The 27,126-nt window shown below is 43.0% G+C and overlaps 1 protein-coding gene across 5 annotated transcripts in view; it reads right to left on the bottom strand.

Annotated features, from left to right (window-relative positions):
• Nucleotides 1-27,126, bottom strand: part of smap1 (small ArfGAP 1) — a 115,934-nt gene that overhangs the window by 536 nt on the left and 88,272 nt on the right. For 3 of the 5 annotated variants that reach the window (XM_084562000.1, XM_084562004.1, XM_084562002.1), the window contains exons 9-11: nucleotides 8,670-8,868; nucleotides 3,710-3,939; nucleotides 1,495-1,771 (exon numbers count right to left, since the gene is read on the bottom strand). In XM_084562000.1, the coding sequence (XP_084418126.1) occupies nucleotides 1,619-1,771; nucleotides 3,710-3,939; nucleotides 8,670-8,868 (582 nt within the window). In that variant the 3' untranslated portion in view covers nucleotides 1,495-1,618. Of the gene's footprint in view, nucleotides 1-1,494; nucleotides 1,772-3,709; nucleotides 3,940-8,669; nucleotides 8,869-27,126 lie in introns of those variants that run through there. The other 2 variants (XM_084562001.1, XM_084562003.1) reach the window with 2 other exon arrangements.

The following is a 27,126-nucleotide window of genomic DNA, read 5'->3' as shown; positions in this document are numbered from 1 at the left end:
GCTCAGATTCTGGAGAGTCCTATGGTGCGTTCACACTAGCAGTGACGGGAGCCGGAGATATGAAGCGACAGGTTGACGTCCGACACTGTATCAACCAATCATACACTCCCAATCCAACCAGACACTCCACTGGCGATAGCTTTTGTCGCGTGTAGTGTGAACGCACCATTATTTTGACGTGTATATATTCTTTATATGATCAGCTACAACATTTAAAAAAAGAAAAACACCTGACGCCCAATATTTTATAGGTTCCCAAGTCATTAGGAACAGAGATCTGAATAATTTAGACTCCAAGTCAACACCTCGGACTCTTTTTCTTGTTCCTAAAACCATTCCTGAATATATATATATTTTTTTTTTCTGCAGTGTAGCGGCCACATTGTTGAATACGGATGCCATGCTGCGACGTACGTGGTCTGCAACGATATTAAAGTAGACGGTACGTGTCCATGCAACATCCACATGAATGACAGACACAGGGTTTACTGTCAGCATCGTGTGACCTCCAGCTTGAGGCTTTTTTTTTTTATTATTATTACGCTAAACTACACTAAACTACTGCCTCTCAGCACCATTATGTAAAACAACATGATAGTGGCATGTGCAACAAAGCCCTGCATGTTGTGTAGTTCTATTATTACTCCTTCTCAAGTTGAATCCACAGTATTAAGAACAACAAAAGAAAAAATTAAACTAAACTGAACAATTTGTGCTACTGAGGCGTTTTATTTTTCTTAATATGTCCTGCCATAAACTCTCAGCTGTGTTGTGAACCCTCAGGCAGTTCAAAACCATGGGATTGGAAACCACAGGTGAGTATAATCAGCACGCCGACCGCTGTGGGAATGAACTGAACCTGCGGTGATTGTAATAAGAGTCTGCTTGACTTAATGTTTCTGAAGTCATTGTGGTTGAACTGCTTCTTGCTTTAATAAGCAGCTCCCCCTCCCTCCTCCTCCTCATCCTCCCCCGCGTAGCATGTAGCATCACGTCATCATGAACAAACTGAAATCAAATATCCGGATTCAGAGATTCTCTTTCTCTCTTTGTCCCACGGCTCTGAAAACGCGGCAGGTTCACATCGTTTTCACATAAATACAGCACTGCTCTGACGATTATCTGACACGAGGCTCGGCTCGCTCGACAGATGGGGGAGGAGGAGGGAGAGGACGGGAGGGGAAGGAAGGAGGGTTACAATAAACACTGCAGAGGGAAGGGTGAGGGCAGGGGGTAGCATAGAGCAACCACAAGATATCTACTATAGGAACTGAAAGACTAGTCACTATCTATCCATTTTGGTAATGATATAATATCAGTTTAACAGACACTCGCAGGTGTTGGTGGTCCAGCAGCTTTCTGTTTGTTTGCTTTTTGTTTTTGTCTCTTTCTTCAGACAACGACGAGAAGAAATAAAATAAAAAACAAGAGGAAAGTTGGATAAAGACGCGACACAACAGCTGCCAGTCTCTCTTTTTTCTTTTTTTCACCACTTCGTCCACTGTGACCGACTTTTTAAATCAGCCACGGTGAAGGTGTGTTAGGGTCGGGGGAGGGGTGGAGAAGTTGGGCCCCCCACCCCTCGCTGTGCGTTCGTTACTCTGAATATTCCTCCTCGTCACTTCCACAGCTGAGTGCTGAGGGTCTGGCCAGAAGCTGGCGGAGGAGCTCCGGGCCACCCGGCCGCGGGGGCCCCCGGCTGGGTTAAAGCACCTGGCGACACCCCCCCGCCTCCACCGCTCAGAGCCACACCTGACATCTGCTGGGTCATCTGAGTGAGAAAAAGAGGGGGGCAGAGAGGAGTTGAAGGTATTTGAATTAATCAGAGCAGAAATAGACGGTCCCTGGCCTCCATCTACGGACCTCAGCCTTCCCCTACCCCCCTCTCGCTACTTCCCCTTTACTTCCCAGCTCCTCACCCCCTTCTCTTGGTGCCCTCGCTCACTCTCCTCCTTCCATTCTGTCTTATCAATTATGAATGTGCCTTGGTGCAGCGTTGCTCACTTATCTGGTCATCTGAGAGCTGTGTGTAGCTGTGTGTGTCAGTCAGGCCAGGACATATGAGCGACCAAGCGCTCGTTCATCAGCTCAGTATTCCACGATGCCCCCGTCCACACAAACACTTCCATCACATTCAGCTCCCGCCTTAACGTGGGTCTTTGCTGTGAGTTTGGTGGGAGGGCGTTGACGGAAGGGGTTCAGGTCAGAGTTTGGGCAGGCTGAGGGTAAAGGATGGTGTCAGGTCCTGTATTTAGAGGTGATGGTTATAGGCTGAGGGCATGGAGCTAGGGAGTGTATCACCTTCAAGGATGCCCCCACAAAGATAACCATAATTGTGCGTATGTGTGTCTCAGAGGTCTGCAACCACACACCAGATAGGAGGTGGATGTGTTTGTGTGAGCAGCATATTTATAAAGAAGAATAACAGAATAATATAATGCTGATGTGAAAATAACGTTCACAATATCGAAGGCTTGTCTCGCTCCAAGGAACTCAACCACACAGTCTCTGGCATATCCCTGGTTGAGTTGAACAAAGCCTGAACTTTATCCTTTTCGCTTTTCCAACTAAATTGGTCAACAACACCTGCTACGAGACGCAACCGAGCAAAGCAACTCATAAAGGGGTCATAAAGGGGACATGGTCATTTAGGAAACCGTCCAACACCTGAGGAACATCGCCCTGATTTTAAATCCAAGATTGGACCCAACGCTCTGAAGGCCCTGGGACGGAGACAAGCGCATCAGAAATTAATCTGCGATTATCTGGAATTACGAATCGTCGCTGACCTCCACAAAGTCTGCATTCTGTCCAGATCAGTGCCGGCACCCAGTCAGCGCTGCTTTGCCGATTATTTAGACCCCTGCTGAGGGAAGGGGGAGTACCCACAAGTGATGCTCCCTCCTTTAGCCAAAACTGCTCTATAGTAGGGGTAGAACAAGTGGTGTGGTGGTTAGCGCTGATGCCTCACTGCAAGAAGGTTCTAGGTTCTAATCCATGGGCCGACCGGTTCCTTTCTGTGTGGAGTTTGCATGTTCTCCCTGTGTCTGCGTGGGTTCTCTCCAGGTACTCCAGCTTCCTCCCACCGTCCAAAGACATGCTCATTAGATTCATCTGTGATTCTAGATTTAAGTTGAGTATTTTTAAGTATTCGTTAATCTTCCATCCATTTATTCAGTCTGCTTACCCAGTTCACTGATCAGATAAGGCTATCACATACATATATGCGTATAAAGTGGCAGAATGACTCTACATTCATGCACTATTCATATTTGTCACACTAAGGTCAGAATAAATCATAAAGCATGTATCAAAGAAGATGTTCTCATTGTACCTGTCCTTGCACTGGGCTGAAATAAGGACAAAAAGGGAGAAGACAGAGATGTGACAGAATTTAAGAAAGAAATCTCTGATGTTATTAAAAAAAAAAAAAAAAAAAAAAAGACTAAAGCTGCTCCTCTTGGGCTTCAGGAGAGGCTGAATAAGCGAGACGGTAGAATTTTGCTTAAAACCATTCATCAACTGTTTGGCTGAGGACACAAATTCAGGAGATTTTTCTTAAGGCTTCAAGGAAATATCTTTTAGCTGCTAGAAACTAGAAATTTAAGTGTTGTTTAATGTTTAATGGGCAGAAAACTGGAGTGGGCAATGAGCTAATTAGTTCCACTCTGACCGCCCTTTATGGAGATCTTTCAGCCCTGCGTGTTACCTGGCTCGTACTCCACTGTCCTTGCTGCATGCTGTACATGTTCTGTCCTTGACCGGCCGGCGGCACACCCTGCTGCTGCTGCATGCCCATGTAGCCCCCGTTTGGCATAGCCATGCCGGACATCATGGCCCCTCCGCCCACCATGGTGGTCGGTGGAGCGCCTCCGCCCATCGCCGGGGGGAAGCCCTGCGGGGTGAACTGCATCTGCGCCTGGCCCATGTATGGACCTGCTGAAACAGCAAGAAAACACACACAAATTATCTCCTAACACATCTCGGCACAACAGAGGACAGAGCTGTGCTAAATAAACACACACTGTGAAACACACTGCTTTGCAATACTACGAGATATGAAGTATGGAATTAAATCTAAATATAAGATTCTTCAGGGGGCAGAGACACACATATATATATATATACAACCTTATCTTGTGTGTTAATGACATACTGATTATCTGCAACAGACTGCTGGCTGTTTGACTCTGTTTCCTGTCTGCAGTGACGGCAATGGCTCATTTTCAACCACCAAGAATTCATTTTCAAATTAATGAATTGATTGAAACCTCATTGGAAACAGATTTAAAACACTATCCCGGTGAAATAAACACTACAAACAACCCACAATGCACCACTCTTTATTCAGAGACGATGTGATCTGCTGTGAACATCTAATTGTCCAGTTCTGAAATATAAAGCAACCTCCACTGCTCAAAATCTAATTTCCAGAAATAACATTGTCTTATATTGGGGCCAATATGGTACGACTTATTATTTCTGCCCTTATCTTTTAACAATCTTCATCACAGTCCATTTCTGATGCTACCAGATTGTCAACAGTAAAATGTATTTATATACTGAAGGCCAACATTTGCACAGGAGGGAAATTTGCTACAAGCACAATCTGGATTCACAGGTAGATGTTGAAGTCTTACTCTTCAGTCTCCAAGCACCACATGAGAAACTCAAAACTCTTGCTGTTAATACAAATAGAGCATCCTACTGCTGATGCTTCACAATAAAAGTATTCAACGGTAAAGCAGCCAATAGGAATGCAGTTTATTTGGCACAAAGTCATCAAAGTCACTTGTATGTCAACGGAACATTGACAATAGATCAGTAACGGTGAGATGAAGAGATGAAGGGGTAGAGTTAGCTCTTGCTTGGTAAACCTCCAACGTGTCACCAGAGTGTGCAGCGCTGCTGTGTTTAAAGTAACTTTGAAAATGTAGCATGAAAGAAAGGAATGATGGGGGAAAAAGGAGGTTCTTCACTTTTAGTAAAACATTTAAATCTGATGAATCATCTCATAACCAAAGAATCCCTGGGCTCAAGGCAGTCGGCACAGCAAGGAATCACTTTGAAGAACCTTCAAATCAAAGAACAATTGCGTTGGAGGTGACGTGTTGATGATTTGAAGTGTCCACAGAGAGGGTAGAATGGTCCCCAACCACTGTAGTGTATAGTGAACTGAACGTTTGATTTAGCAACTGATGTACATTTCAGTCACCAGGCAGTAGTGAAATACACCAATCAGCCACCACATTATGACCACTGAATAACATTGACCATCTTGTGAGAATTCAATGTTCTGCTGGGAAACTTTTGGACCTGTCATTCATTGATGTGGATGTTACTTAGACATGTAGCACCCACCTAGACCAGACCAGGCACCCCCACCCCATAGCAATGACACTCCTTGATGGCAGCAGCCATCCCCAGCAGGATGCAGCCTGACACAGACACACACACAAAAACACTTTAGGAACAACTAAAAAAAAAAAACATGAAGAACAGCACAAGGTGTTGACCTGGCCTCCAAATTCACTAGATCCCAAACTGATCAAGTATCTGTGGGATGAGCCACAAAGGCCCCAGACTAAGCCAGATACCAGCCAGATACCACAGGACACCCTCAGAAGGCCCATGTCCATTCTCTGATGAGTCACAATTGTGTTTTGAGGAACAAAGGAGATCTACACAATATCAGGTCATAATGTTATGCCTGATCAGTGCATAATAATTTAAAAAAACGAGACTGCTGATACAAGCAACTGCAATGAGTTTCCTCTGTAGTTAGACTCGGCTCGACTCAACAAGTTGAGGAGCTCAGACATCCAGAGGGGGGCTCAGGCCAGACCTGCTGCTCCTTCATGTTGAAAGGAACTGGTTGAGAAGGTTCTCGCTTCAGATCAAGATGCCTCCTGGGTGACCTCCACTGGAGGCTTTTAATGCATGTCCAACTAGTAGGAGAACCAGTCGAAGACCCGCAGCACATCTGGAGAAATGATTCAACTCATCTGGCCTTGGAATACCTCAGGGACTCTCAGGAGACGGTGGAAAGCTTTGCTTGGGAGAGGGGGGTCTGTTCTATGTTTTTTTTGGCCTGATACCACCATTACTGGATGGATCGAAAGACCTTGAGAAACGGCCAGAAGACAAGAGCTTTAAAGAGAAAAACTACTACTCCTGATGTCAGCCTGTTATGCTTGCTCTATGTGAAAGCATTATGGATGATCTATTTTAGCAAGATTCCTAGCATAAACTCAAAGTGGACATCAATGCAGGATCAATAACGGGTTCATGGATCATGATATTTTCCATACATTTTCCCGTGAATGCTGACAATTTGATATTTTCAGTATATGCAGCACTTAGAGCCTCATCAGTCCTGTTGCGATATGTCCTGCTCACACACACACACACACACACACACACACACACACACACTGAGCCACACTGGATGAAAGCTGGTGATTTGGGGCATTAGCCTGGCGAGGTTCTTTTGGCTTTGATCTCCATCAGCATCTATTTGGATTCAGAGAGCACAATAACGCTGCAGAAAGCACTTCATCCTGATTTCCATTCCTAATCCTCTACACATCAGTGTAAACATGCAGCAGCATAATCAATAAGCACATGTGCCTGCTGCTGCTGCTGTAAATCTGCTGTGAACCACCCTCCTCCACGCTGAAAACATGTAGCACTAATGCTTTCCCACACGCTCCAAACATGCTCAGGTTGATGTACGTGGGACATGCTGCATGTATGAACGCCCGCCTACGTGCTCCCATACACACATAAACAGCCTTGGCACTTCAGTCTTTACACGTAATAACTGAACTGAGATGAGAGTGAATCTGCAGACACTTCACTATTTTTACTGCTGCCGTGGGACGCTGGTAAATACAGAGTGGAGTACACCTGGCTGCTTCTCACCATGCTGACCTTTCATCTGCCTTCACTCGCCTCCATTTTTATGATGCATCTTTTCTCCCTTGTGTGTGTGTGTGTGTGTGTGTGTAACAGTGTGTGGATGTGTGTGTGTCTCTGTTTATGTACTAACACCTACGTCTGAGTGTGCGCCAGTGTGCTTTTGAACTGCAAGTCTTTCGCAGCAGCTTACGATACTTTCAATATGTAAAACATTTGTTTATGTTCTACGTGTTCGACACATTTAAGTCTGTCAGTACAGTAAGTCAAATAAATAGGGTAAGGATCCTCAACAGCTACTAACAACTACCACTCATTGCAATGAATGGTGGAATGTGTTACTAAAAATATGGGATCCAACCTGAACATCTCAAGAGAAGTTTGCAGCCTAAGGCTGACAAAGATAACACATACACCAATCAGGCATAACATTATGACCACCTTCCTAATATTGTGTAGGTCTCCCTTGTGCATCCGAAACAGCTGTGACTCATCAGAGAATGGACATGGGCCTTCTGAGGGTGAGGGTTCAGATACTTGATCAGTTTAGGATCTAGTGAATTTGGAGGCCAGGTCAACACCTTGTGCTGTTCTTCATGTTTTTTTTTTTTTTAGTTGTTCCTAAAGTGTTTTTGTGTGTGTGTCTGTGTCAGGCTGCATCCTGCTGGGGATGGCTGCTGCCATCAAGGAGTGTCATTGCTATGGGGTGGGGGTGCCTGGTCTGGTCTAGGTGGGTGCTACATGTCTAAGTAACATCCACACCAATGAATGCCAGGTCCAAAAGTTTCCCAGCAGAACATTGAATTATACTAATCATAATGTTATGCCTGATCTGTGTACAGTTCCATTTAAATTCACGTGAAGCTGGACTCAATTATGCACAGTTTGAATTGAATGGCTATTTCTATGTTATCAGTTTTGGGTAATTAAAAATGGCAAGTTTGCAGTGACTGAGAAAATGGACAAATTTGGCCTTTCATGCAGTCTCAAGGGGTCCAGCAGGACTCTGTGACAACACAAGGGGAAGTTGTCCCTTTGTACAGCATGATGAGGAGGTGGGCTGCTGAATTCAAGAAGCATTTTTGCTGTGATGTTGTCATCATTCCTACTGTGGACACGTTTGTGGACGTCTTCTACAAATAAGGCATCCGTATGCTACACAACTAGGTGAGTTAATGCGGCAGGTTTCTGGCGAAGTAGGACCCCAAATGTAGTACACAGAGGGAGGCAGAACCAGGAGACTCACAAACTTGGGAACAAAAGGCGCTGCAGAAAAGGAAGGGTATCAAAAAATAAACAACTCCAAAAACAGCTGAAGAGCAAAACCGAGACAAGAACACAAGGACAAGGAACTGAACAGACAGGTAACATCACAGACAACTTGACAGAGAACAAAGAGAAAGGCAGGACTATTTATACACATGGACTGATGGCTTAATGAGACGCAGGTGAAACTAATGAGGGTGGAGCAACACAAGGAGAAACCAATCAAACAATCGGGAGGGGAGGGGAGGCACACAGAAAGTAAAGTGGGACAAGAAACACAAAGGAAGAACCAAACAGGGTAATACAAAACATGAAAAATTCTAAGCTCATCCGGCCTGGGAATGCCTCAGAGCCTCCTAGGAGAAAGTAGAAAGCTTGCTAGGAAGAGTGAAGGACCGTGCTTTAGTTTCAAGATGTGAATATATAGGTTTGCTGGAAGCTCGACTGCCTTAAACCAAAGGGTTAAAAAGCTGCCTGTGTGTCACCTTGTCCTGCAGCAGGCTGCTGTGGCTGGCTCTGCGGCTGGCTGCCCACTGAGCTGCTGGCGTACAGAGACAGGATGGAGTCTTTGGATAAAAGCTTCTTCTTCTCCTCAGCCTTTGTGGTGGTAGCGGTGGAGGTGGAGGAGGAGACAGAGGAGGAGGTGGAGGGGTCCACCTGTGGAGACACTGCGCTGGAAGCAGACTGTAAGACAGAAACAGACGGGGTTAGGGAAACGGAGTTTAACCCACACCTTTACCGCATGATGTGATAATAATAACAGTCATGTACTTGCTCTTGTTGACTCACGCATTCAGTCACCTTGAAATATATGAACTGGGCGTCATAAGGGTTTTATCATGAAATTGTTAAACGATTTATCTCCTCCATTCGTAAAGTAGTTGTTATTCTCACAACTTCTAAATATCAGAAATGTAATGTGTGGTGTGAATGTGTGTGAGCTTGTGTGAATGGATGTAGATGTGACACTGTGACTGTAAAATGCTTTGAGTAGCAATAGGTAGAAAAGCGCTACAGTGAATGAATACAAGACTGTCCATTCAGCTTTCAGTGTCTGACAGACTCATATTACTTTGCTGGGGAAGCAAATTATTTTTATTTTTTTTCCTTCTTTTGATCTTCATTTGATTCCAAGCACAGGTAACAAATAAAAAAAATGGAGGTGTGCTGGGAAGATGTTCAGATGGATGGATGGCTATAGATAGGAGGAATTACAGTCAGCAAAAAGGGTAAAAAATAAAAGCTTAGTGAAGTAGAATGTATAAAGTGTATATATAAAATATCCAAAGGCATATATAAAAATATGTATATTTAAATATAAAAAACTATACATAAATATAAAAAAATACACAGAAAATACAATATACTAAAATACACACTGCCTGGCCAAAAAAAAAAAAAAGTCGCCACCTGGATTTAACTAAGCAAATAGATATGAGATTGTAGAAACTACTAAAACTGGGTTAAAAACTGTCCAACGCATTATTAAAAACTGGAAGGATAGTGGAGAACCATCGTCTTCCAGGAAGAAATGTGGTCGGAAAAAATTCCTGATTGATCGTGATCGGCAATCACGTAAATGTTTGGTGAAATCAAATGGAAGAAAAACAACAGTAGAACTCAGGGCTATCTTTAACAGTGAAAGTAAGAACATTTCCACACATACAATGTGATGGGAACTCAAGGGATTGGGACTGAACAGCTGTGTAGCCTTAAGAAAACCACTAATCAGTGAGGCTAACTGGAAAAAAAGACTTCAATTTTCTAGGGAGCATAAAGATTGGACTCTGGAGCAATGGAAGAAGGTCATGTGGTCTGATGAGTCCAGATTTACCCTGTTCCAGAGCGATGGGGGCATCAGGGTAAGAAGAGAGGCAGATGAAGTGATGCACCCATCTTGCCTAGTGTCTACTGCACAAGCCTGTGGGGGCAGTGCTATGATCTGGGGTTGCTGCAGTTGCTCAGGTCTAGGTTCAGCAACATTATGTGTTCACGGGCATATTCCAAGATGACAATACCAGGGTTCATGGGGCTCAGATTGTGAAAGAGTGGTTCAGGGAGCATGAGACATCATTTTCACACATGGATTGGCCACCACAGAGTCCAGACCTTAACCCCATTGAGAATCTTTGGGATGTGCTGGAGAAGGCTTTGTGCAGTGGTCAGACTCTCCCATCATCAATACAAGATCTTGGCGGAAAATTAATGCAACACTGGATGGAAGTAAATCTGGTGACATTGAAGAAGCTTACTGAAACAGTGCTACAGAGAATGTGTGCTGTAATCAAAGCTAAAGGTGGTCCAACGAAATATTAGAAGATCTGGAGATAAGTGGTAATATTAAATGTATAAATATCATGCACAATAAATCTGTTTAAAGACAGTATAGTACTCAGGCTTTACTGTAGACTGTAAGTAAGACGAGACAAGGTAAAGAAATAAAAAAGGCAGAATAAAGGACATTAAAGAGGACAAAGGGACAGAGGAGAGAATAGAGGAGAAGCACTGTAAGTGTAAGTGAGACAGATGACATTAATTAGGCTGTAGCAAAGAGAGGCAGACATGAACTGTTGCGGTCGGGACACACACGTATTCCCTATCCCACACAAAACAAAATAACCTTTTTAGGCACACACCCATTATATCTAATGGATGGAGCTGACAAAAAAAGTAACACCTGCTTAAGAGCTCTGCACAGGTGTGTGTGTGTGTGTGTGTGTGAATATATGTGTGTGTGAAGTGATGGGAGAGACGGTGGAGAGAAGATGGGGGGAGGCAGCTGGACTTCATGAATAAGATAAGGAGAGACAGTGTGATAAACAGCCGCCCCAGCAACACACTTCCCCGGTGAATAAACACACTGAGTACACTGCATCCACACACAAATTATACATCACACACACACACTTGCATAACCGCACACACACACACACACACACACATACACACACAAAGAATCTGGTGAGTGTGTTGTCCTCTGCTGCTTAGAAGGCAGCGCTGCTCCCCTCTGTCTCTTTCCCTCTCTCTGCTGGCTTTACATGACTGGAGGGGAAGGGAAGGAAGTGAAAGAGGAGGGGAGGGGAGAGATGGTGGAAAGGGTGAGAAAGAGGAGGAGAAATAAAAGGAGGGAGAGATGAGGCAAGGCGGTGGAAAGTAAGAAGATAAAAGCACAGTGGGGGGAAAGGAAAAAGAATGGAGGTGCATGAGAAAAAGAAGGAGGAACAAGTGAAAGATGGGAGGCAGGGTGAAGAGGAAAAAGAAAGAGAAGGGGCGAGGACGAGTTGAAAAGAGATGAGGCAGGGGAGGATGGAGCAATAAACAGAGAAACGATGGATGGCTAGTCAAGCCAGAAACACACAAACACACACTTGTATGTGTGTATGGCTATCTTTGTGAGGACATTCAATAACAGAATTCATTCCCTAGCCCTTTATCTTAACCCTCCAAACTAATCTAATTGTAACCTCTACCCTAAAACCAATCTTAACCCCTTAAACAGCCTTGGAAAGACAAAATGTCCTCACTTTGCACACATGTCCTCACTATTATTGTGGTCCTCAGACAGATAGCGATACAAGAACACACGCACACACACACATGGTCCATTTTCTCTCAAGTGAAGCCAGTTCAGGTAAATCTGGGGTTGACGGTGGCAGAATGGAGCCTCCTATTAATAGCTGTAGCACATTAGCATGGACAGAGGAGCCAATGGAAGGCGAGGACAGGTAGCAAGCTATGAGACATAACTCAATCAAGAACTTAAGCCTGTTTGCTGCTAGGCTCGTTCGTGCAGTTGAAGACTTTTTAAACAGACGTCAACCGTTCAGCTTCTACTTCTGGAAGTGTCATGGAACAGCTCACACAGCGCCTGCTGCCTCTGAAGCAGCATGATAAGACCGTCATTCAGGATTACTTGGTAAGGTGGAACAGCACCATGTGGAGCATCTGGGACGTGAACTAATGAAACCGTGTATAGTGGTGGGTCATGTTTCATCAAATTTGCACCGTAGCAGTGACTTTTCACGTCAGCCAGCAATGATTGCTTGTCAGGGCTCAAGAGGGTAGCAACCGTAGCAACAGAGACAGAGTGGCCTGCAGCAGCTTGGAGAAAGATGGAACATGTGGTGATGGTTACTAATGTAACCAAGGTTCTATGAATTTATCATCGCTGGTGGTGAAGAAAAATTATGTGTCCAAGAAAAGTTCCTGATGAACCCAGATCAATCAGTCAGGCAGTCAGAGGAAGAATTACACTGTAAAAAAAAAAAAGCCACTGATGGCAAACACTGATCACTAATGGTGTAGCTTTTCCTTGTTAGAGAGAGCTGAAGAGAAGGGTCTGATTGTAGACCGTAGAAATGCTTCATATGCATGAGTTGACATAGTTTGTTGTGCACTCCCAGAAGAACAAAAAAGAGAAAAGGGAAAAAAGTGTGGGTGTGGTTTTAAAAATAAACTGCAGAGGCTAACCTAGCCAGTAGGCTAACAACGCTATATAAAGGCTTTGGCTAAATTGTGTGTAAATGGTGACATCATACTTCTTAATACATACATAATAATCTGTAATAATTTTTTTTTCTCAAACACCATAATATAAGAATAATACAACATCTGATGTGAAAAGACAGGTTCACCTTTTATCTAAGTCTAAAGGCTGTTACATATTCTGCAAACGTGAGAAATTTGTTCTTGCAGCACTAGGTGCAAGAACAAATTTTTTTAAAAAATTACATCATTTTGTTCTCGCAGTCCTCGTTTGGGAGTTCTTGCAGCTTGTTCTTGACACATCAACCGGGGGGAACTTTTTTCTCGTGTGGTGTCCGGCAACTATTCTGTGATTTAGCCAGAAACTGGAAGTGGACGTGGTTAATGTGGAAAAACGGAAATGCTAGCGGCCTCTCTGCGAGCTCCCAGATGCTAATATTCGCAGTGTGACCGCTAATCTCTCCTGGGTTGAGATTGGTATACTGTGTGTCGGCGCATGATGAATGAACGGCTTGAAATCAACTGGCTGTCATCAGGAAATAAAAGAAAAGCGCCTCTCATCGTCTCTGTTCTTGTTCTTGCTCACCTCGAGAACAAGAACAAATTTCTTGCTTCTTGCGGAGTATGTAACAAGCTTAAAACTGTTTATTCAGATGTTCACATTTATTCAACAGGTTTTTCTTACTGTAATAAAACCTTCTGTTCATACTGGCCACTAACGTCTCACTTCGTAATTAACTTTTAATATAAGCATTGGCAAAAAATAAAACTTTGTTAACAACATATTCTATGCAAAATAAATTAAAAGCTTAACTCTCATTAATTTGAAGCTCCAACTTTCATCAGTGAGTGTTTCCATACTAAGCTAGAGCAGACAGACAATAACTCAAAGAGGAAATCTCGTTCTACACAGACTAATAATGATGTTACTAGTCGCTGTATTGCAGTGAAATAATTGCTTGATCAGAGTCAACGTTCATATTTTTAGTAACTCCTGGTGTTCCTCCTAATACGATGACTCAAAATTTCTACAAAAAGACTATACGTATGACTCATCTGGGAATAAAAGGAAACAACACTGAACACTTTTCAGGTTCCAAAGGAGGCATAACTAAAAGGGCTGGCTTTTTCCCACAGACAGCCAGTTTAGTAGTGACTGACTGCATAATATTTGGTGTATAAACGTATGCATATTTTTCACAGAGACACTAGCATTTACCTCATACTGGTGTTCAAGTCATAACTTCCACCAGCCTTTCATTGCTTCAACCATCTGTGATTGCCAGACACTCCGGAGGCATTAGCTCGATTTGCACTGAAAGAATTGGTGAGGCAATCGGGGGGGATTTCTTGCCAAGGCTAAACAGGTGGCGCACAATGTAAACGGCAGAGACACATCGTCCTGAAGTCTCCTCTGAACGAAGAGGAGCGCAAGCGGAGTACGTCACTCGTGCATGTACCCTTTTCTTTGTCCTCGTCAGTGCACGTATACGCACAAACGCACACAGGAACCATCCACATAGTGTGTGGTGTGTTGCGGGGCTCCTAGCAGCACATTGTGCAACAGAAAGCCTCTTCAACAAGGCTCCATTCTTCTAGCCCAGCGCTGGTGTTGATGGGAGCAGCCAGACCTCTGAATTACCGCTCTGACAGCCTCTTCCTTACTGTCGCTATTCATAGACCTCTACAGCCAAACACAAATACACACACATACACGAATATCTCTCTCCCCTTCTCCCTACGGTTTTCCATCACTGCTTGAAATAATCATACACTCCCCTCTGATAGACCATCTGTGGCTTTAAAACCACACTAGATTCTGTGTGTGTGTGTGTTTTGTGCTGAAGGATTTGTGCTAATTTACTGAGTGTGCCAGAAAGGAACAGGATGGAAAAGGGGGAGAAAGAAACAAAGAACGAAAGAAAGGAAGGAAAAAAAAGGCAAAAAGAGATCTGTGGTCATCAGTTCACCACCTCAGTTCTCCTGCTCCTCAGGCTCTTGGCTCGGCTCTCAATGAACTAAAATTCATCTGCTTCTCAGAAATCAGCTGCTTTCCTTCCCTTGTTTGCACCAGCCTCCATCTGCCACCTCCATCTCTTTCTTCCATCCTCCACTTTCTAATTCACCTCTTCTACATTTTCCTATACTTAGCCTGCAAGCGCCAGAAAAATATGCAACCATAGTTACATTTGTTTTGATGCACGACTCGGACTAGTTGGCCTCAGGGAGCAATGTATCGAGTGATTTGTTAATTATAAAGTGAATCTTAATTAATTTGGAATTCAAATATTTAAAATCAACTAAAATAAACAACATAAACTCTTCCTGACGTGTTATTTACCATATCATATGGGTGTGCAGGCTGACATTTCTCGTGCACACCAGCAACATCGGACATATTTTGAACAGATTTTATAAACTTATTTCTGAGGTGGATCTTCTTTTGCAGAACTGCAGCCATCAAAACTCTCCAGTATCAGGGAAAATGCCGTTGTGCACTAAACCTGACACCCAACATCATCATGTTACATGTATTTAATATACACGGTATGCATAGTATAGTACATGCAGTTAAGTGATACAGTGATCTTTATCATGCATTGCGTTTATATGCACAATAATACTCTAATTTGTCAAAGGGTGAAAACCGGCAGTCAGTTAAAAGTCAGGTCTCAGATAATGGAGGGGGGTGGGGGAGGTGTTTTTTCTCTACCCTAAAACAGAGGCTAGGATAAAACATGGGTGGATATGACTGACTTATAACGTGCATTAGTCCAACATATATCTCTTCTGCTTTCATTGAATCAGTTCAACAATATATGTCCATGACTTCTAGGACAGGTCTGTTCTACTTGTGAATTATTGTATTACATATCATTAGCCTCATAGCATAATTGCCATTCATTTTTACAATAAATACCAATGTACTTGCTAAAGAGTTTTTTCTTGTTTTCCGAAAATGTTAAAATATGACTTGGTCAATTATGCCATGAGGCTAATGATATGGAAGTTTTATCTGTTCATACAAGTGGTTCCTGCATCAAGACCACTGTTTGTGCAAAAATTAAAAAGGTTTCAATAAGATAAAAACATTTCTACACTTCACTTTTATGCAAGATGCACACATTCATTAATACACAGGATTGGATGTTACAATCCCTTGTGCCAAAATCCCAGGCAAAACACATTTAGAGGCCCTGTCCAACTGGGAAACTCTAATAAATCTATAGTCATGTGATATGACGCTTAACCTACAATCTAAATGAACTAAGTAAACGCTGCTGGCTTGTAGGCCCACAGAGCAGCAGAGGATAATTCGAACCTTGTGAAACATAAGCTAACCTAACGCTGCTGGCTTGTATGGTCCGCTCAGCAGCTAACCATAGCTACCAAGCAACATGAAGACATCAGGAACCTGGCCTAAACAACAGCAGTATGCAGCATGTCATTGGGGTTTTCAAGTGGGCACAGACTATTACTGTTTTGTGGCAAGAGCCCTGTTCCACGTTGTTTATCCATGCTTCACAACCAGGCATGCATTACTCCAACATTATTATGAACCACTTAAAAGTGTTTTCTCCTAAATGGACAATAATTCTGTGCAAATGAAGCTACAGGACCATGCAGATTTGGTCAATATCTAGAAATAATCAACTATAAGTGTATAACTGAACATTTCAGTATAATTATTTATTCTTTTGGGCATGGTAACAGTTCATCTCTTAATATTGGTGATGCTTATTGATGGATTTACTAGGAAAATGCTGCAATTTTCACAAATTCTTAACCTAAACCTGTGTGCATTCATGTTCCTGGCTCTTTAAATGAATTCTATGATAACTAAGCAAACTTTGTACTTGAAATATAACTCACAAAATGATAATAACATTTAGTTTGCATGTAATTACCATTAATTGAGGAGGCATCAGTGCTCCAACCTTTTTTCCTTCTCCCGCCACATTCCTCTGACTTTCATTGTTAAAACTTATGTAATAACTATAGTTTTCTCACAGTGAAGGTGAATGAGAGACAGGGAGACGACGGGATGTAGAGAAATAAAAATATGCGCCAGCGAACAAGAGAGAGAGAGAGAGCACGCGAAAAGGGGAAAGCTGGGGATAACACAAATCCTCCCCCTCCTACAAGGCTGTAATCGCATTTTTATAATTGACGTACGCGCAGATAGGCGAGCGTTCCCTGGTGCCGGTTAATAGCTGCCTGAATCAGCGGGCTGCCAGCTTCCTCTTTCTTCACGCACCCAACTAATCACAGCTGTAAAGCAATATCTGCCTGCTGAATTCCAAACCCTCTGTATATTTGCATGTGTGTGCATGTGTGGTAGAGTAGGGGAATGTACAACGACTGTCAAACCGTGTTCTAGCGTGTGCTGCTCATATGTAGGAGTTGTTTAGAAAGTGAGAGGCTGATGCACGGGTGGTGGCGCGTCCTGTGCTGCAGCTTCATGAAGTTTCCTCTTGGGAGCAGAAGTACCTCTGCTCTAAGTCAGGAAGTGATAAGGACATACACTCATTATACATCTGGAAGTTTGGCAATGCGGGAAAGGTCACCAGGTTTCCTCATTCCAATGTGTTTGTTCCTCTGTCAGAGGCAGGGACAGGCACAGGCCATTAGTTTGACAAATGTGTTAGTTACCCACAAACAAACAAAGTCAATTACAAGCTCACCTTCCCACCAAGGTACGGGCAATTATTATCCACATGCTGCGTGGCAACTGCCTTCTTTAAATGTTGCAGGAGAAGAACAGTGAAGTGCATAAAAACTACACCGATCAGGCATAACATTATGACCAACCAATGAGTTGTGTACAGAGGTATTTTGCATTTGAGTTTGATGATCTGGAGAAAGTCACAGATGGCCAAAAGCCAGAATGCTGACTTTATTATGCAGTATTTAGAATAACTTAAAACACACACTGATTAAGCATAACATTATGACCACCTTCCTAATATTGGGCAGGTCTCCCTTGTGGTGACTCATCAGAGAATGGACATGGGCCTTCTGAGGGTGTCCTGTGGTATCTGGCAACACAATGGGCTTTGAGGGGAGGGGCCTCTGTGGATCATTCCACAGATACTTGATCAGTTTGGGATCTAGTGAATTTGGAGGCCAGGTCAACACCTTGTGCTGTTCTTCATGTTTTTTTTTTGTTTTTTTAGTTGTTCCTAAAGTGTTTTTGTGTGTGTGTCTGTGTCAGGCTGCATCTTGCTGGGTGAGTGTCATTGCTATGGGGTGGGGGTGCCTGGTCTGGTCTAGGTGGGTGCTACATGTCTAAGTAACATCCACACCAATGAATGCCAGGTCCAAAAGTTTCCCAGCAGAACACTGAATTGTCACAAGATGGTCAGTGTTATTCACTTCTCCTGTCAGTGGTTTTAATGCTGTGGCTGATCAGTGTATTTTGTTTTATTCAACAGAGAGAGGGCTACTGGCTGTGAGGTTTACAGTAAATTCCATCTTGTGAGCAGGAAGCTGTGGCAGAAACCAAATGCATCGTCCGACAATCGAACAAGGCAGCCAAAAAGACAGACAGTGGTGCCACAGGCCCACGCAGGGTCATGTGAGAGTGAGAGCAACCCATCTGGACTCCAGCAGCCACTACGGAGCGATTCTCTGGCAGCCTGTGAAGTACTGTGACAGTCCCAGCCCACGACAGATATCCCAACTCTGCTGCAGCGATAATCGTTTCTAATCTGATGGCTCGTCTGTTCTAGCCTACTACACAACAAATATCCTCTCAGTGTTTGCGCTGAACAATGCAGGAAAGTACGTTTATCCCAAACAAAAGATGAGCCATAAGTCACTAGTATACAACAAATAATAAGCTCATTAAATACAAGACATTGTTGAAGATAAAACTGTTACTGCTCAGACTTTTTTGCTTGCAGTACTGGAAGAATATTAACGCACCAGTAAAAGACAGAAATGACACTTTAAGTCAAAAATCTATGTATTTCTGTATGACTGAAGGTACGAGAGTAGTTCTTATTGTTCATGTGAGCCATGATACAATTAATACTGAGGCATTATTGTGGCTTTAGCTGTAGTAGTGGGCTGAAGGGTCTGACTGACTCAGACCAGAAATCTACTCGCACATCTGGAAGCGTACATTCACTTTCTTCATTGACAGTTTTGTCAAGGTACTCAGGACAAATTTATGCTTTTTTCCATATCATTGTGAGGTCAATAAACTTAGTTATTCAGTGTTTGCTCCATTTATTCCTGCTCTTTTTGTAAAAGAAATGTGTGATTTTTAAGCTTGAAACTGGCTTTGAAACAGCCCTGTCTGTTCTTCTTCCGACTCCGAAGTATTCTCAACCCTATTCAAAGCACTTTTCAAGCTGAGTTAAGGTGGGCACAAATCTATTTTCTCTCATTAAAGAGTATTATAGATGTTTTGTAACAATGCTAAAACGTGTCTTTGTAGAAGACAAGACAGTAAAGAACGGCACAGTTGCACAAGCTTAACCAAGATTGATGCGTGAATGCACACAAGAGTTAACAAAAGATACAGATAAAGCGGGAAAGTGAAGGACGTCGAGGGCAGTAGTGCAAAAGATGCATGGAAAAGAGTCTCTGAATGATGGAAGAAAGAACGGCAGTGTTGTATGTACACAGTAAAGGACAACACAGTATATTCTTGCTAAAGTATGAACTGTGAGTTGCTGCCAAGGGAAAATGGAAGCACACGGGCGAAGGAGGACGATGGAGAAAAGAAAAGGCACCAATTTATTACTGCTCCAGTAAAGTATTCATCATTGGTGCAGCAATAATTAATACTTACTATAGCAGACCTTTAACAAATGAAGTCCCTTTAATGACGCTCTATTCTGCCACACACTTTAAAGCCGTCAGTCACAGCTACAGCGACACTGGCCTGCAGCTACAAAGTACCAAGCATTTAAATCACACAGCGTTCATCGGTTTGTTACTGGCTTTAAAACACTTCGTTAGCGTAGCCTGTAAGTGTTCATTACTGCAATAATTTAAAGAAATTGCAATTTATACTTACTATACGGTCTGGTGTGATTTAATTTTAGCTCGAAAGAGTCTGAGCTGCGTGTCCCAGACAAGCGGCAAGACAAGTTATGACCCAGCCGCAACATATTTCATTAAAAAAGGTGAGACATGGCGAGCCTCTGCAGCTGAAAAGTGGTCGTCTTAAGGCTGTTAAATACTCCACGAGAAGGGAGAAGTGCTCCTCGGGCTGTGAGAATAAAACGACGTCGTTGACACATCAACCGGGCAGAACTTTTTTCTCGTGTGGTATCCGTTAACTTTTCTATGATTGGTCAGAAATTGGAATTAATGCGGGAAAACGGAAACGCTAGCAGCCACTCTATTCATAGCGTGACCGCTAATCTCTCCTGGGTAGAGGTCAGCGTACTGTGTGTGGGTGCATGCTGGATGAACAGCGTAATACGACGGACACGGTCGTCAAAACGACTGGCAGACATCCGGAAATAATAAGAACAGTGCCTCTCGTCTCATCTCCTACATCTCCCACAATGCTTAGCATGTGTGACATATGCTGCAGTGGGTGGGGCCTACGAGGACTTCCCTGGAGTTCGGCACTTGAGTTTCTCGTTATGTATGAATGACGTGGCCAGAATGGTCTCTGCAAGAAATTTGTTGTTGTTCTTGAGGTGAGCAAGAACAAGAACAAATTTCTCGCTTCTCGTAGAGTATGTAGCAAGCTTAAGTCCTCTTCAACAAGTCCCTTTATTCAGGTCTTCTCAGGTGTGGCTGGATAAGGTGATTAAGCAGTTGCGGAGGGGTGTAACACCTCCCCCGTCAAAAGGGATCCTCCAGATCCATAAAACCTCGGCGATCATGCCAGATCTTCCAAGATGTGCAACAGTAGATGCCCCTACACGCGATTACACAAACTTTCTACACCTAATACAAAACAGGTATTGGGAGCCACAAACCAAATTGATCAATAACACAAAGTTACTGCCTTAAACAAAAGTTAGGAACAAGTAATCCCAACAAAATGAAGCGTTGTCACCACAACCAAATGATCACAAACAACTTACAAATTTAATGAAGGTTAGGGTGACCTACCACATCACACAACGATCTAGAAGTCACCGCCTTCACCCAGCTAGCAGCATCGAAAAGTGAGCCATCAAAATTGGGCCGACTTCCCCACAACACACTAAAGGTCACACACACAAAGCGCCTGTAATTGCTGATGTTCAAACACAATAAATCCTGTCAGCTCACCCAACATCCTAACAAAGAACACTGTGTAAAAACAAAGGCCAGCCGATGTTACCACAGTGCTTTCACAAAATTAGAGGCTCTCGTTCCCAGATGAACGGTTCCTACCTAGTAGGCTGAAATTCTACCTAAACCTAAACTAGACCTCATCTAGTCTTGGTCGTCTTTCCCCGGACATGCCAGATGAGCCACGCCAGGGTTACCTCACAATAAACAACAAAGTAGTGATGGTCAAATTGCAAATTTACCTCATTTGGCAACATTAGCTTGACCCTTCTAACTAAAATCAACATCTACTGCAAGCTAAGCTTCGGATAATCTCCATTCTCAACCAAAGAAAAAAGAACTCCAACATTCAGTCCCCACAAAAAAGAAGATATCCCGTACGAGCCTGAGCCAAAGGTAATTGCACATGCCAAAAATCAACTTGCCAGTAGACCAGTAGAGGTGCAGAGGGATGGCTACACCAGATCTTAGAGTACCAGAGTAAAAAAAGAAAAAAGAAAAAGAGGATTGCGAATAAAGGAGTAATGAATATGTATAAATGAGGCAATGTGTGAAGAGCTGCAGTAGACGGAGTCGTGGAGAAGGTGAGCGTGGAGGGGAGATTAGAGGGCAAATGGGAGGCTGGTAGTGGCAGGGGGAGAGCTTGCAGTTACAGCAGCCCATAATTGTTCTTCATGCCTGGGTCTCCCATAAGCCACTGCCTGGTTGTGTCCCAGGAGGCATGAAGGTGTGTGTGAATGTGTGTGCACATCCTGGCCTTATAGCATACGAAATGCATGGAGGACTAATAAAGCGCAACGGCATGCGTGCTTCTTCTGAGCGTGCGTATAAATATGTGCACATCGCTGCATGCCTGAGTCCTCCTTTCCAGCCGAAGCAGAGGTCAAAGGCCACGCTTGAGGGACTGCAATGGCATTTTAAACTCGACGCTGCCTCCTGAAAATGTTTAATTCAAGCAGCCTCGCTCGCCCCCCTCGAGACTCTCTGCCAAAGCAGTGAGAGAGAGAAGGAAGGGCGGAAAATGAGGACAAGTACCTGGGAAATAAAGTCAAGTATATTAACACATCTACCTCTTATCCTGTTTTGCTCTCTGCTGTCATTCTCATCAACATCCTGTTCTGTTTTTTTTTTTTTGTTTACAGCAGCTGTGGCTCAGTAGGTAGAGCGGGTTGAAAATGTACTAGAGAGGTAAGTGCTTCGGCCCCAGGTGCATGGACCACATGCCACGTCCTTGAGCAAGAAACTGTTCTGACAGGTACAGTTATATAGGTACCATTAGCTAGTACTGTATAAATACAAGACCATTTAGAGAGAAAATAGACATTACTTATCACATTTTAAGTTTTCTAACATTGCCATTGTAATCGATTCTGGTTTCAGTCACGACCAATGCAGTGATTAACTCCGTTCCCCAGAATGAGTTCTCTGATCTTGACATTTGGTTTCCTTCATTTTTACTTTTACCTTTTCATTCTTACATTTTATTTACTTTCTCGCATTGTCAGAATAACGTCACTATTCTTGTCCAATAATCTGTCTGGTCTGTCCACGTTCTCTGAGCCCAAGTCCCCACTACTTTAAATTCATGTGCAATCCCGTCACTCTGTTGTGCAGCCCACCTCATCCTGGTCGTCTGTGGGGACTGAAGCCTCCATCTCCTTTGACACTAGACTCTGGGGATTCTGCTTCTATCTGCTACCTTCATCTGGGAGTGCTCTCTATGAGGTTGCCTCTCACCAGAGTCTAGCTGACTAACTAAACATTAAATTTTGAGCTCTCTCCTCCTCGTCCTCCTGGTTTATCTCCTGGTTTGGTTCCAATGCAGCCCACTGCACATGTTCCTTATAGTCGGTTTAGACTCAATTTGTCAATTTGACAGCCCAGACCCTACGCAGACCCTAGCGCCGTAGTCTGACGTTCACCTCCCCAGAAATGTAATCGCAAGAGCTGGTCCGCTTGGTAGTTGTGTTTTCCGCTTTAGCATTTCCAGCTGTTTCTCCATATTCACAATTTTCAAATTGATTGTTTTGGATCAATAAACATGGAACACATGGAGGAAAGGTTAACTGAGGAGGCTCAGAGATACAAATGTTTGTATGACTTTGTCTTTTGGTGAAAGTTTCAGTCACCATTGTTGAAAGTGAAGTAGGAAGTAGAAACAAAAATTAACCCGACTGGCAAAAAAGACACAGCGTCGACTAGTGTTTGGGTGGAGTTGTTACAGAGTGAGTAGGTCATGGCATCAAGTCCCGCAGTACCCTATATGAGCCCTAAGTAGTTGTTCTGTTCTAATTATAATTTATATCGTGAAGATGTCCCAAAAAATAAACTCACTTCTCCAGGATGTGAGGTTTTATACTTTTAAAACATAAATGGATTCAAACAAAAACCTGAAACCTGTTAGTGGACGTCAACAAGGCAACGGTTTACAGTTTGATCAACTTCTGAAGTTAATGTTAATTGGCTGAAACTGGTCACTGTTATGAGGTATAATTATGATTTGGAAATTGTTCTTTTAAAATGTCATTTATTTAATAGTCACACTGTTAAAAAGCATTTTTATGAAGGTAATATTTCTTTTTATATCTTTACTTTGAGGCTACGCAAGCTTTACACAACATGTTACATGCTGCAACATTTCCTATTCTACATTCGGCGTGCATATTTTAAACTGGGGGATTCAGTGATTTTCATTATTAGTGATACATTCTGAAAATACGAGCATTCACTTTCCTTGTTGTGTAACACTCCTGGCTGCTCTCATCACTGTGACAGTTCACATTTGAAGGACTTTGCTCAAATTAATTCAATAAAAGAGAGTCTGTGACAGTTTGCTTTGATATGATCCTCAGAGAGAATGTGTGTGTGTGTGTGTGTCACTACATACAAGGGAGATGGTGTGTGTTTGTGAATATGCTCGCGTGGTTGTGTGCTTTCATCAGGGGAGTCTCTGCAGACTCCTTGTGTCGCAGCCTGCTTGTGGCGATAAGCAGCTGATGAAAGAGAGAAAGAGTGTGTGTGTGTGTGTGTGTGTGTGTGCACTTGTTTTTCTATCATGGTGGGGACCCTAACATGATATTTGACTCACCCCGTGGGGACCAGTTTTACCCGTGGGGACCAAATCGTGGTCCCCACAGGCACAAGCATTGGAACGCATAGAAGACCCCCTAGTGGTATGCCTGGTGAAGTTTTTTAGTAAAAAAAATTGGTCCCCAGAAAGTTGGGTTTCATGACTTTCGAGTGTAAGTGTGTGACCCCAGTGGTCATATTGAGGCACTGCAGTGTGTGAACTTGCACTATGGGGACCTTTTCCTGACAAAGTGTGTAGATGTGTATAGCATTTTTATTCATATTTCATACAAAATATCTAAGTCTGTGCATTTGTATCTAATTAAATCGCTTTTATTTAATTATTTTTATTTAAAAAATGGCACATTTTGGTTGTTGAGGTATAAGACATAAATATTTACATTTACTTTAAATCTGAATTGAGTTACCACCAGATAAAACACAAATCTAAGTGCACAGCTAAATTTAATGTACCTTCAAATAATATTTAAAATCGATATGCAAATAAATAAATATGCAATTAAGAAGAATAAGAAGACGAAAAACTTTTTTTATGCTCGTAATAGGGAAATTGCAGTTTACAACAGCTTACAGAAAAGGCAGAATAAAAAATAACAAGAGCAAGAAGAGTAGCTTATAAAAGCTCTGTCCTTTCCTGTAGACTGGCTCAGTGTGGTGAGTCCAGTCCAGGTTGGTGTTGAGGTGAACACCCAGGTACTTATAGGAGTCCACTTGCTCAGTGTCCATTCCCTGGATGTTCACTGGTGAGCAGAACCACGTCTACGGAAATCCACCAGCATCTCCTTGGTTTGATCAGGAGGTGGTTTCACTGACACCAGTCCACAAAGTTCCCCGTCAGGCCTCTGTACTCTGCATCATCATCATCATCATCTCTGATGAGGCCAACAATCACAGAGTCATCAGAGAACACAGCTGTCTGTGTTGTGTCTGAAGTCTGCTGTGTAGAGGCTGAAATGAAAGGGGACCAGGACAGTCTCCTGGGGGACACCATGCTGTTGATGAGCAGGTCAGACACACAGTTCCTATTTCTCACAAACTGTGGTGGGTCTGTGAGGTAGTCCAGGATCCATGCAGACAGCTGGTGGTCCACACCCATCCTCTCCAGTTTGTCCCTCAGAATCAGCAGCTGGATGGTGTTGAACGCACTGGAGAAATCAAACAAGGTGATTGTCACAGTGCTGCCGGGCTCTTCCAGGTGAGAGAGAACTCAGTGTAGCAGGAAGATAACGGCGTCCTCCACTCCAACATTAGGATGGTAGGAGAACTGTAGTGGGTCCATGAAGGAGCCCACCTCAGAGCGGAGATGTCCCAGTATCAGTCTCTCCAGTGTCTTCATCAGTTGGGATGTTAGAGCCACTGGTCTGTAGCTGCTGAGGTCTTTAGGGCGGCATGTTTTAGGCACCGGTACCAAGCACAAGGTCTTCTAAATCTGTGGTACCACTCTCAGCTCAAGGCTCAGGTTGAAGACATGCTCCAAAACTCCACACAGTTCATCTGCACAGGACTTAAGGAGCCTGGAGCTGATACCATCCGGTCCAGCTGCTTTCCTCTCTTTTATCTTCCTGAGCTCTTTTCTCACCTGGTCTGCTGTGAAGGACAATGGTGGGGGGTGGGGGGCTCCATCTTGATGTGAAGATGTGAGTACATGGTCTGGTGAGCCAAAGGTGAGTGAGGAGGGCATAAGCCAGGTGTCTGCAAGTGAGGGAGCGGCTGCATGAGGGGAGGAGTGGGTGCTTGATCAAACCTATTGATTTAGATCGTTGACCCACTGTCGCTCTCCCTCAACCTGTTCATGGGCCGTTTTGTAGTCCAAAATGGTTTCCAGGCTTCTCCACACCCCTCTGATGTTCTGTCTCTGCAGCTGCTCCTCCGTCTTCTTCCTGTAGCTGGCCTTTCCCTCTCATTATTGTGGCATTTAGCAAATAGAAATAATGTTGGTAATCCTAACTGACCCAAAACAGGAGGGATTTAGTCTGATTTAACTTCAGACAGTGGTTCAAACATGGTTTATGTGTCTTTTAACACAGTGTATGTAAACATCTGGATTCAACTGTATATATTTGTCATGTCATGCCAGAATATTACTTCTTGAGCAGCACGTGATGACAGTGGGAAGGATACGCTCTATTAATAATAAGGGACCATCCAGAGGCAGACTTTGGGTGAACAGCTGTAAGTTTCAACTAGTTGCAACAGGACATTGATATGTATTTTGTGGTAAATGTATGAACCTATCCTACCAAAAATAGATATTACTGTAGGCTATTGCACTCAATAGTGTATATTATAGTGAAAACATAGCACATTAAATGATATTTTTGGAAACCAGAATAATTAGTTTCCTAATTATAATAAAAAGTAAAATTAAATATAGTAACTGCCCATTACCTATTACAAGCAAATCTCACATTAACAGAAACTTGTAGACAGATAAACTAGCCCAATAAAGCCAAAGCAAGTGAAAAGTGTTAATACATACAAATTGTAAAAATAAATAAAAATACGATTAGTACCGATTCTAATTAAGTCTAATATCCATATGTGCCAGCAATGCTGTTAGCTTTGCTGAGAAACTCACACTTAACTTCCACCATCTGAAAAAAAAATGCATTTAAATTAAAGCAGCAGCAATTAAAGCTCACAACTTCTGTAACACTTCCATTAAAGTGCACTGGTAGCAATATTTGTCCACTGTGCAAATCAAGTTTCTGAAGTATCTCTTCTGTCAAGCTAGCTTAAGAAATTTGTGCTCTCACACACCCTTGCTTCAATCTCCAATGTTCTCCCGCCCTCCAGCCAATCAGAAGTCAAAGAGATTGACATGACTTTCATACTGACTAATAAGAGGTAGAATGCCATGGCGGGATATTAAAACAAAGAAGCTAAGTTTAACACATCATCACCTGTTAACTGCCCATTTCAAATGAACTACTGCTGCTTTTATTGATCAAATAGCACTAATATAAAGTAAACTAGAAATAAAAGAGTAATTTGTCATTTTGCAGAGGTAGTGGAAAGTTGAAAACTGGACTCTAGATTTTCAAATAAAAGATCCCATCCCAGAATACCAGAAATATGTTATGAGTTCTTAAAACTGTCATGCACGTAAACTTAAAA

Source organism: Chelon labrosus (assembly GCF_963514085.1).
Source record: "Chelon labrosus genome assembly, chromosome: 15".
NCBI lineage: Eukaryota > Metazoa > Chordata > Actinopteri > Mugiliformes > Mugilidae > Chelon > Chelon labrosus.
This window is presented reverse-complemented; position numbering and strand designations above follow the sequence as displayed.